This window comes from Alosa alosa, chromosome 19, assembly GCF_017589495.1.
Source record: "Alosa alosa isolate M-15738 ecotype Scorff River chromosome 19, AALO_Geno_1.1, whole genome shotgun sequence".
Classification (NCBI taxonomy): domain Eukaryota; kingdom Metazoa; phylum Chordata; class Actinopteri; order Clupeiformes; family Clupeidae; genus Alosa; species Alosa alosa.
Window position 1 is genome coordinate 5367053 of NC_063207.1, and position 12332 is coordinate 5379384.

General features: G+C 46.5%; 1 protein-coding gene across 1 annotated transcript in view; it reads right to left on the minus strand.

Moving 5' to 3' along the window:
- Positions 1–12332, minus strand: part of kif13ba (kinesin family member 13Ba) — a 69261-nt gene that overhangs the window by 39380 nt on the left and 17549 nt on the right. The window contains 7 exon segments of the mRNA XM_048270866.1: positions 1–51; positions 4548–4682; positions 4917–5004; positions 5896–6076; positions 8261–8353; positions 8812–8872; positions 9244–9256. The exon segment at positions 1–51 is cut by the window's left edge and continues 44 nt beyond it. Of these exon segments, the coding sequence (XP_048126823.1) occupies positions 1–51; positions 4548–4682; positions 4917–5004; positions 5896–6076; positions 8261–8353; positions 8812–8872; positions 9244–9256 (622 nt within the window).

Genomic DNA, 12332 nt, shown 5'->3' on the forward strand with positions numbered 1-12332 from the left:
CCTCGCCTCCGCCAGATCCACCAGACTCGCCCTATTCACCTCCCCACCGGCCTGCAGGAGGAGGATGAGGAGAGAGGAAGCCATATATATGGATGATGAGCAGATGATGATGAGACATATATATAGGAAGGAGAGAGAGAAATATAGAATAAAAAAAAGCGAGGAGAGACATGGAGACAAGATGACAAAATATATATATATATGTGAGAGGGAAAAGAGAGGAGGAGAGAGAAGGATAAGAGAGGAGGAAAGAGGAGAGAAGAGAGAGGAGAGGAGGAGAGGAGAGGGAGAGAAGGAGAGGAGAAGAGAGGAGGAGAGGAGAAGAGAGAGGAGGAAGAGAGGAGGAGAGGAGAAGAAAGTGAGGGGAGAGGAGAGGAAGAGATAAGAGGAGAAGAGAGAGGAGAAGAGAGGAGGAGAGTGAGCAAGAGAGGAGGGGGGGATACGTTTACTAAATCTGACAGTCGTACACTACCCACCCCAATACAGGCTGCAGGGCACAACAAGAGCTCTTCAAGAACAGAGAGCAAAATGTGTAAATGTTTTATGCAACTAAAATATGGAAAGCAAAACGGTGATTAGAGACACACGTGAGGTCCTGCGTGGAGTATATCACGAGCCGCCGGGCTGGAAACGGGGACAGCTGATGTATGTGAAAGAGCTCGTTAGGCAAACTGCGCTGCTCATGTCTACATTGAGCAAGAACAATGGGCAGAGAGAGGCTTCTGCAGGAGCACAGAAACAAGCCACCATTGTTCTCTCTCTCCCTCTCTCTCTCTCACTTTCTCTCTCTTTTCACTGACTCTTTCTTCCCTTCACTCACTCTCTCTCTCTATCACTCGCTCTCCCTCGCTCTCTCTTTCTCTCTTTAGAAGTGCTGCCTCAGTCTCTAGGGCGGGGTGCGGAAACTCTGAGCTGTCCACAGCAACACTGCCTGCTATCACTCATCATAACACATCCATCATAGATTCCCAGCAGCGAAGACAGACGAGACATCGGAGGCCAAGGGAAGCGAGAGATGGGAGAGGGGGGAAGAGAGGAAAGGAGAAGAGAGAGAGGAGAGGGGGAAGAGAGAAGAGAGGAGAGGGGGACAGGAAACAGGAGGAAAGTGCGAGAAGCAGAGAGTGCAGAGTCACAGGCCCCAAAAACAAAGAGCGGTGTTGATGTTGTTGTTGTTGTTGTTGTTGTTGTTGTTGCCAACGTGCTCATCTCTGCATCAGCAAGACGGCGAGGGCCCAACGTCCTGCTCACAGAGCCCTGCAGTCATGCGCCCTATCATGACTGCAGTTCATTTACGGACCATTTACACACACACACACACACGCTGCGGCTGGACCTGGGCGGCACACAGACGGACACACGCACACACACACACAGACACAGACCAGACACCTGCGTACCACAGACAGACCTGGGCACACACACACACGCCTGGACAGACACGCACACACACACACACACACACACGACAGCGCTGGACACACACACACACCTGCAGACACACACACACACACACGCGACACACACACATCAATGCACACACACTGGACAGGAAAGGGCAGCACTTCCCCTTCCTATGTAGCGAAGCTAGAGAACATGTGTAACATACCGAACAGGACATTTCTAACCCCATGTATAATAACCCTTATTCATTAGGGGCTGCTTTTCCAAACATGGATTAGTCTTAGACTAAATTGTATTAGTCATTTAAAAAAAAAAAAATGCAATGCACTTTTAGCTTAATACTTTCTGACGGACTATTAGCATGTGCTCCTCATTAGCCACTGCTACAGCAGCATGTGGAAGCAGAAGCATCTGGCCACATCAAACACACTGCCCGAGCAGATCAACTTCCCTTGAATACAGCTCTGGAAGAAACGAAGAGACCGCTGCACATGTTTCTGACGTCATCCTACGGTTGCGGAGTGACATTCGAATGAGTTGACGGTCATATTCAAAATGAACCGCTTCAGACTTATAACCGGAGGGCTGCCGGTTCGAACCCCGACCAGTAGGCATGGCTGAAGTGCCCTTGAGCAAGGCACCTAACCACTCACTGCTCCCCGAGCGCCGCTGTAGCAGGCAGCTCACTGTGTGCTTCACCTCACTGTGTGTTCACTGTGTGCTGAGTGTGTTCCACTAATTCATTGGGATAAATGCAGAGACCAAATTTCCCTCATGGGATCAAAAGAGTATATACACTTCATCTATCATCATCATTTCCTTCTTCTCCACTCTGCTTTATCTCACCAGGTGACCGGTGCCGTCATAGGCGCGCACACAAAGGGCTGGACAGTGAAAGCACAGAGTCCCTTTGAGGCAGAGAGGCCGTGAGAATGATAAGGTTGCCCGGCTGGGTTATGTTTAGCCTGGAATTTGCATGACCGCGGTGCGGTGCAGAGAGGTGCATCTGTGGAGAGGAATTGATCGAGAGAGAGAGAGAGATAGAGATAGAGAGAGAGAGAGAGAGAGAGAGAGAGAGAGAAGAGAGAGCTGCTCAGAGAGGAGAGGCTGTGTTCACACTGCAGTTTGGGGGCTGTGGAGACAGAACTGCACTATGGAGAAATATGAGGAATTACGAACACGGTCATTCAGTAAATTAAATTCAATCCTCCCAGAGTTTCAAACTTTGACAAATGAGGGTAAATTGCCTTACATCCTCCGAGAAAACGAGGATGTGGCCATCGTGGCTGCAAAATTTGTAGCAGCCTGCCATAACCTGAGGGACAGCCAGTGAGGCCACAGCCATAAACAATGTTATAGGATTGTTATTATTATTAGAATTGTCGATTAACTTTTATGTTTTACTTAATTTACAGTTCTATTAAACATTATTTTATTTATATTTTTGTGTACATGTAATTGAGCTTTGGCAATAATGTTATTGAAACGTTCATGCCAATAAAACTTTCTTGAATTGAATTGAATTGAGAGAAAGAGAGAGTGAGAGACACAGAGAAAGAGACAGACAGAGAGAGACAGAGAAAGAGACAGAGAGAGAGAGAAAGAGACAGAGAGAGAGAGAGAGAGAGAGAGAGAGAGAGAGAGAGAGAGAAAGAGGAGCGAAGGACAGGCCTGGGCCCTGCATCCTGTTTGTGTCTCTGCGGCGCTCTGTTGAATTATTGACGGGGACAGGTTGTGTTTGTTCCACCGCGCCGAATCAGGTGACAGGGACAGAGAAAAAACAAGGGGGGGCCGCTGAGAGGCACACACTGACTGCATCACAGAGATAAGGGATCGGCTGACGCGTGTCTGTGGGCAGAAAGGATCAGCTAACGTGGCTCTATGGCCTGACGCCTTTATTTATTCATACATTTTCCCTGCTAGGAATGAGTTCCTACAAGGCCCTGAAGCAAAGCAGGACACGTCGACACTGTCTTAGAACGAAGTAAGAACCCTTACACCATCCTCACCATTCACTAAAACACTGATTCTGATATGACCATGATATGAGAGGACCACTTTCACCAAGCTCTCTGCTTAGTAACCACTGATTTTTATGTGACACAAAAGTTATGGCGGCACCACATAACTGTCCTTACACTGTGTATGCCACATCATATGGAGCAACATGGTGCTACTAACAAAGTCACCAAAGAAAACAAACCATATGTATGTATGTATGGGTCACACGTTGCCACATTAGATGTGCTTGCAGGAGACGCTCCTAAGTCATAAAGACTTAAGGCATGTAGTTATACGTACACTGTATTAAAGCCCTTAATTACTTATGAAGGACGCACTAAAGAAAACATTGCTGAGTTCCAGTTCTTGGACTTTTAATGACACACACACACACACACACACACACACTTCTCTCACGCTTTCAAACAAAACACACACACTTTTCTCTCACTCAGTGAGTTCTGCTGTGCTGAAGGTCCGGGTGCTTTGCTCTGACCGGAGATAAGGTCACGCAGAAACAGCACCGTAGTCAGCACGGTGATCAGGAAGTAGGCATCAAATGCCTTCAGGAGTGCTGCCGCACGCTGAAACCCAACCCTGGCAACGCTGACCACGCTGAGGTGGCACAAAGCTCTTCCTGGATACGCGGCGTAGGATACCTAGCGCACCTGAGCGCCCGTCAGCGGACATAAAACAACCCTGAGCCTCCATCCTGACTCAGCTAATCAAGGGCCCGCATGGCATCTGATGAGCAGAATGGAGTTTAAGGGAGATTAGCCTGGAACTGGAGCCTCAGGGCTGGGACTCGGGGCAACGGGGGGATGGGGTTGCACTGAGGCAGAAAGAGGGTGGACGAGAGACAAGTGTGTGTGTGTGTTTTAGTGTGTGTGTGTGTGAGAGAGAAAGAGAGAGAGAGAGAAAGAGAGAAGTGTGTGTGTTTGAAAGCGTTTGAGAGACGTGTAAGAGAGAGAGAGAGAGAGAGAGAGAGAGTGTGTGTGTGTGTTTGAAAGTGTTTGAGAGACGTGTGAGTGTGTGTGTCATTAAAAGTCCAAGAAAAGACGACAAGGCTGAAGAGACTATGGACTAATAAACTGTGTGTGTGTGTGTGTGTTTATAACAGAGAGACAGGGGGGGGGTTCTCTTACCCCTGACTTGAGGTCTTTGAGGGTGTGTGTGAGGATGATGTTGAACACGGCGTGGGACCGACTGCTCTCCTCGTTCATGTTGGTGGCGGCCACCGTGCGAGATTTGTTCCCCTCCGACATCAGGGACTCGATGTCCTGAAAGTGAAAGAAAAAGAAAGCCAAAGGGGATTTACATCTGCATCTGACCGTCAGAGTTCCTCCTTTCAAGGCACCACTTCCAAAAATAACCCGTCTCTAACCTGATATGAGCACGATGACGAGCATCTGGGGACAGCACAGAGATTACTCCTTAGGCACTACTACAGAAGTAATCACTGGTGAGTTTTGATGATCTACGACCAATTAAAAATATCATCATGTGAGTGTTACCTTGTAACTGGCTACAGCAAGACGAGAAAGCCCATCCACGTACGGCCCCAACACTTTGTGTTCCCTCACTCTGAGGGCCTGTCGACTCCTGAAAGACAAATAAACCACATACAGTCAAACACACACACACACCTCTTAAGAGCACGGGTGTCATTTCATGGACTAGGTCAGGGTGCTCTATCAAATCGAACACTTTCATTCTTATTGGCTCACAAGAACCACAAATCATAGAAATCATCAAATCAACAATCAAAACGATTAAACAACTGTTGGTAATTTTTTTTTTTTACAAGTACATTTATGTTAATTTATTTAGCAAATGCTTTTATCCAAAGCGACTTACGTCAGTGATATTACAAGGGCCATTGTCCTCGGAGCAACTCAGGGTTAAGTGCCTTGCTCAAGGGCACAACAGTGGAAGCTGGGAATTAAACCCTCAACTTTTCAGGCTACTGCATGCTAGCCCAGCTCCTTAGCCACTACGCTACCACCACCAAAATAGAGGAAATAAAGCGTTGAATAGAGAATTGAGTGATATAAGATACACAGTGTAACGCAGGTCAGGTTGTGCACAGTGGGTTTAAGAGGTATAGTGGTGGCCAAGCTCCTAATCCTTTAGGCTCTCGGCTCTCTGTGTGGGGACATGTGTGTATGGGCAGGGTTTTGGGGTGTGTGTGTGTGTGTGTGTGTGTGTGTGATGGTAATCAGTTTTTACTAGCAGGAATAAAGGGGGAATTGGGCTACAGGTCACACAGAGTAACATGGGTCAGTATTGGCGTGTCGGCGTGTCCGAAGGTGTCCGTCTCCGCGTCAGTGCTGATTCCGATTGTAGTTTCTCACCCTTTGAGGTCAAGCAGGTCTCACAGAGCAATACGGGTCAGTATTGGGCGGTTTCTCACCCATTGGGGTCGAGCAGGTCAGTATTGGGAGGTTTCTCACCCTTTGGGGTCGAGCAGGTCAGTATTGGGAAGTTTCTCACCCTTTGGGGTCGAGCAGGTCTCGGACCTTCTCGTTGTAGATCTCCATGTAGGACACCTCCACGGTGAAGCTCTCCTCCTCACGCTGCTCCTTCAGCGTCCGCTCAAACAGCGTGCTGCACAGCCGTGGGATCAGGCCAGGCTGGTCCACCGAGCCCATCATGGTGTACGACTTCCCCGAACCTACGCGCACACAGGCACACACGTTTGTCGTCATGTTCGACTTGGTAACTTGTTACATTCTACTTACTATCAGATAAACAAAAACGTTAATTGAGTGCAGTCTATGTTGGTGAGTCTGACGTAGGGAAAAGTATGTCTGTGGGTCACAGCCACATCCAACAACTTCTTCGCGCTGCAGCACAGCTGGGTTCATCACCCCAGGTAGGGATATTCCCATCCAGCCAGATCACGGTCCACACTAAACCACAACTTGGTGAGGTAGGCTTGGGGAAAGTCCCTCTGCAGGGTGTCAGGTTACCCATGGCAATCTCCCTTCAACACACACCCACGCATGCACGACACGCACACACGTAACACAGTCCATTTGATTGTTTTATACATTATTTATTAATTTATTTATTCATCAAACACACAGTACTTTTAATAGCATATTTATAGAATGCATGTTGGAATGGACAAAAATGTTTGACGGAAAACCTAAATTAGTGGTTAAATTTCACATCTATATCAGTTATGATGATTTTCCAATTGTATCTGGAAATTGTGTTGCTGTTAGACGTATTAAGTTTGATACATATCTGAAATGTTGCCTCAACTAAATATGTTCAACCAGGTCGGCTCTATTTTTTAACTTTGAAACTTAGAAATGTGGCCTATATTTCAAATACCGGCCATTTCCACTAGACTTCCGTTAAACATGGTAATTCTGCATGCCAGTAACATATCACAGAATGGCCTACTTTGGTCTAGTTTTTATGCCCACAGTAAAAGTGTGTTAATATGATATGTTGTACTTGAATGAAACGTGTTGAAGTGGTGTAATTTTGGATGAAAATGGTGCTTTTGCACTTTTTTCTATCGGCTAGGTGCTGCTAAGTCTAGTCTAAGTCTAGTCTGGTCAGCCTAGCCGATATTATCCAATATAGTCACATATTTCAAGGTACACAGATAATGCATTTGCAGATAATAGGCATGGGCCGGTTTCCACTGTAAGGTATACCCCGGGTTGTAAAAGTCACGGTTTCAAAACCACTAAAGTTTTCGGTCATACCGTTCCTGCGGTATGAGCTGATTTTTTTAATGACTCGTCAAAGACAGAAAGTGCAGGAATCCCTCAAGCCTTGTGCAGCGTAGAGCACGACCCCTCCCCCTCAGGTTGGTGTGAGAAGTGAGTGAGCTGTGTATGACAAAAAGTTGCTGTGTTTTGTTTTTTACCCAGACATTTCAAAATAACACATTTTAGAGCTGTAATCGCTATATCGCAATATCCTGAAACCGTGATATGTTTGCTTAAGGTCATCAGAATCTTATACCAGCACGCACGCCTGGCGGATAATGTCAAGCACTTACCCTGAACACGGAACTACCCCTACAACACATAAACTATGACATATGCTGAACTGGATCACTAGCATTGACTTGTGTAGTAAAACTGAACTTGTCCCAAGAGTTACTAGTTATTGTCTATGTGTGTGTATGTATTGCAGTGGCTAGCAAAAGTACCACGTTACCTAACTTAACTTTAGATTAAAAAGTTGTTATGGCCATAAAACGACGCTCCCAACTGCATTATGTAACAAATGCTACCCATGCTAACACAGACCAGCAAGACTGCACACACCAGCCCTGTCCCATCAGCCCATGGGTATAGCACAGCATCTGACCATTGAGCAGGTGGCACCACGTCAGCAGAAAGCAGGCAGGTATTCACACTACCTATCTGAGCGTGACTGCCATCTCTTCACAGTCCAAAGGCCATGAGAACAGGCAGAGAACAGGCCTCTATGTGACCTGGCTGTGATGGAGTACTGTGGCTACAGTAGAGTTAGGGTTCTCACTGTCCACAGTAACCAGCCCTTTTGGTGTGGCGGTCAGTTTGGTGTTTGTCGGTCTGTGAGCAGAGGATGGCGCAACGTTTTTTAATGAGTTTTTCATGAAACTGAAAAGTGGAAAGGTGTCGTAACATGAGCCACAGAAGAAGCTGTTAGATGTTGGAGCAGACCCCCCAGCAAACCCCAATCACAAGGCAGGATCACAAATTCAGTTTCAGATTTGCCGACGTGGCCAGATCGAGTATGTGGCCTTTGAGTTCCCTTTTAATTATCTCTGGAACTCGGATCAAGGGGTCAGATGGAGTGATTACGCTCACTCTCACACACTCTTTGGCCCACTAAGAGGACTCACCTGTCTGACCGTAGGCAAAGATGCAGGCGTTGTATCCCTGGAAGGCATTGTCCAGAAGGCTTTCACCGAGGCACTGAAACACCACATCTTGACCTGTGACACAGTCACACACACACACACACAATCAGCGGTCATCTCTAAAAGTCGAGGTCACTCGAATGGCATTCCATGTGTACGGTACAACAACTCCTGTATATGTCACATGCTGTGACTCGGCTTCCAAAGCATAAAAAAGGCGGCAAATGGCTCCCACTCTAGGAAGGTGTGCCGAAGCTTTCTTAATCCTCGCTCACCTTCTTAACCTGCCTTCAGCTGGAGGGCATTTTTAAAGGGCAAACTAAAGGTGTCTGCACATTCCACTCATTTAGAGTATCTAGTCACAGTAGCTACCGTGGCAACTGGAGGCAAGCCCCGCCTTCTCGTGCTTTGTAAACATGCATATCAGGAAAGCTTAGCATCGGGTACAGAGAGAAAGGAATCTCAACTGCACGATTAGGCTTTCATACGGCAACGAAAGAACAGAAAACAAAAGATTAGCACACGACACCCACCAGCGAATTTGTCTTTTTCTGACTCGTCCATCGACCAGAAGCAGTAATCATAGGCAAAGACCTGCAGGAGAGAGATCAGCACATGATGTAGTTTAATACAGTTTGCATGACCTGAACAAATAATAATGTAGTTGAGTGCAGAAACAGACACTCAATTGAATTGAATTGAATTGAATGTTTATCGTCATTGTATATGTATAATGAAATCTGAAAGTGCATACCCTTTATCTGAGCAAAAAAAATAAAGTTCAATAAAGAGAATTATATATTCTATCAATAAATATTAATCAAAAAATATATAATATTAGGAGGCATCTAAAATAAATAATAGATAATAATAGAGAGAACCACACATTTGCTTTAAGAACAGAACACATAGACACACAAAATCACACAACACAAAGAACAATAATGCATGAGGACATGTCCTACCTTTGGCTGAGCTCTGATGTAGTGGTTCACAATGAGGACATATGCCAGAGAGGGGGAACAAAAGAAACACAAATATGGGGATATTTAGGATCGTTCGCAAGATTCGAAGTTGCAACAAAACAAATGACTTCACAGAATCATTGATATTTAGGTTGAATAAAGAACAAGACATCTGTAAATAATATTTAATAGTCAGTCGTTTTTTTTGTGAGGGCTTTGTTTTAGACGAGGATGCCTTTGACACTGTTAGTGGGGCCAGTTTCATTTCACTACAGCACTGGCTTTCAGAAACGATGCCAAAGGCCAACTGACTAGTACCGAAATGACAACCACTCAAGGCTACATGCAAAATACCAGAGCATGATTATGACTTCATCGCAGAGAGAGAGAGGAACAGAGAGAGAGCAAGTGAGAGAGAGAGAGTGAGTGAGAGAGGAAAAGAGAGGGAGCAAGAGAGAGAGAGAGAACAGAGAGAGAGCAAGTGAGAGAGGAAAAGAGAGGGAGCAAGAGAGAGAGAGAGAGAGTGAGAGAGGAAAAGAGAGAGAGCAAGTGAGAGAGAGAGAGTGAGTGAGAGAGAGAGAGTGAGGGAGAGAGGAAGAGGGAGGAGAGGAAAAGAGAGAGAAAGAGGCAAGTGAGAGAGAGAGAGAGTGAGTGAGAGAGGAAAAGAGAGAGAGCAAGTGAGAGAGGAAAAGAGAGGGAGCAAGAGAGAGAGGAAAAGAGAGGGAGCAAGAGAGAGAGAGTGAGTGTGAGAAATGGCCTGACAGAGATGTGAGGGGTGAGGGAGGAGGGAGGGGGGGGAGGGGGGCAAGGACATAGAGACAAGAGAGAGAGAGAGATACAGAGAACCGGTAACAGATATAGAACGATAGAAGTGAGAAAGAGAGAGAGAGAGGTGGAAAGAGTGTGTGAGTAACAGAGGAGTGTGTGAGAACAGAGGAGGGAGGAAGCTAGGACCCTGCAGCTTAGCAGCAAAACGCTTCCACTCTCCAACTCCAAGTCATCAGTTGTACTTTGCTCAGTGGACCTGAACACAAACAGACTATCAGTCAGAAAGAGGCAGGGAACGCACCGAGCAAACATGCACTTGCAGAGCAGACTCACGCTCTCTCTCTCTCAATGCCATCTCTCTCTCTCTCTCCCTCTTTCATTTGCTCTCTCTCTGGCTCTTGCTCTCATGTTCACTCTTCCTCTCTCTCTCCCTCTCTTTCATTTGCTCTCTCTCGTTTGCTCTCTCTCTCTGGCCCTCATGTTCACTTTTCTCTCTCTCTCTCTCTCTCCCTCTCTCTCTCCCCCTCTTTCATTTTCCTCTCTCTCTCTGGCTCTTGCTCTCATTCACTCTCTCTCTCTCTCCCTCTCGAAGTAGTCCTACACAGGCAGGGCCAGCGCGAACACATTGACCCATATACATGACTCTTATTGACCAACTGCAGGAGGTAACCAGGTCAGGGAAGGAGTGTAATTATTTACAGACGGCTGTCCATTTCGCTGCCTGATTAACTCAAAAGTGAATCTCAATCTTAACAAGCCCCAGAGATGGACTACAGTCAGCCCATTCCATTTCAACTGAAGCCAATCAGACTGAGCCATAGGCCCCTCGAGATCACAGAAATGGATCGGAGATCCAAGAAATGGCAGTGGATGATGATGTCTAATTATATGCATTTTAATTCTGCTTTCTTAGTCATGTAAAAGATGACCATGATAGCTGCATAGATGCACACACACATAGAAAAACAAACTCACCCATACAAATGCTCACACACATACTCACTGACTCAAACACAGGAGAGAGAGAGTTCATGTGGTGCTATTCCAGAGATCGCTTTCTGTGAGAGAAGAGAGACTGAGAGAGAGAGCTACAACCACATCACTGAGAGAGAATGTGTGAGGGGTGGATTGATTGGACAAGGAGACAAGGAGCACAGAAACAAGAGAGGGAGGGACAGATAAAGAGAGTGATAACGAGAGGAATAAATAACAGAGAAAAAAAAGAGAGAGAGAGAAAGTGTGTGTGTCCAGCAGAGGGGAGATGGAGTGACAGCACAGAACGCAGAGGGGAGGATGAGTGTAGCAAGAAACAAAAGCTCCAGCTTCAGTCCCAATGACCCCGGGGAGCCTGTCGTCTAAAATCAGGCCATACCACACAAAGCTCCCGCTGTATAATAAGCACAACGGCAAAGACTCCCATCACATTCCAGAAATAGTAGTGTAGGATTCAACCCCCCACACACACTCACACTGGCCCCAACCACACACACACACATTACCCACACACACACACACTCTCCCCCGCAGCAAGTGTCAGAATGAACTTCATCTTGGGAAGCAGAGGCTTGGAGGGGGGTAGAGGGACTAGTGGTGTGTGTGTGTGTGTGTGTGTGTGTGTGTGGTGGTGTAGTGTCTTGATGAGGAACATGCGTTCATGTATGTGCATGTGTAAACCAGATTCATTTCCACAATAGTGTTTGTTGTAATGGCTAAATATTTCGCTAGTACCACATGTTTGTGTATGTTTGTGTGTGTGTATGTGTGTGTGTGTGTAATGGCTAAATATTTCGCTAGTACCACATGTTTGTGTATGTATGTTTGTGTGTGTGTGTGTCTAACAATCTAACACTGGCGTGATGTGCTGGAATCTCTGAGGGTGGAGTAGGGAGGACAGGGCTACTTCATCACAGACACAGTATCAACTCTACACGATTACTGAACACACCTAGCATCTCTTTCCCACACACACACAGATTAACGTCACAAATCTCACCTGCTCATGTGCACCCAGGTGCTGGAGCAGAGCATTTTGGGACCAATTCCCACTCTCTTCTCTCCTCTCTCTCCCTCCATCTCTCATACCCTCTCTCCCTCCATTCTCATACCCCCTCTTTCTCCTTCCATCTCTCATACCCTCCCTCTCTCCATCTCTCATACCCTCCCTCTCCCTCCATTCTCATACCCCTCTCTTTCCCATTCTCATATCTTCCCCTCTCCTTCCATCTCTCCCCATCCCTCTCCATCCTCTCACCTCTCTCCATCCATCTCATACCCTCCCTCTCCCTCCATCTCATCTTCCTCTTCCTTTCATTTCTTCCCTC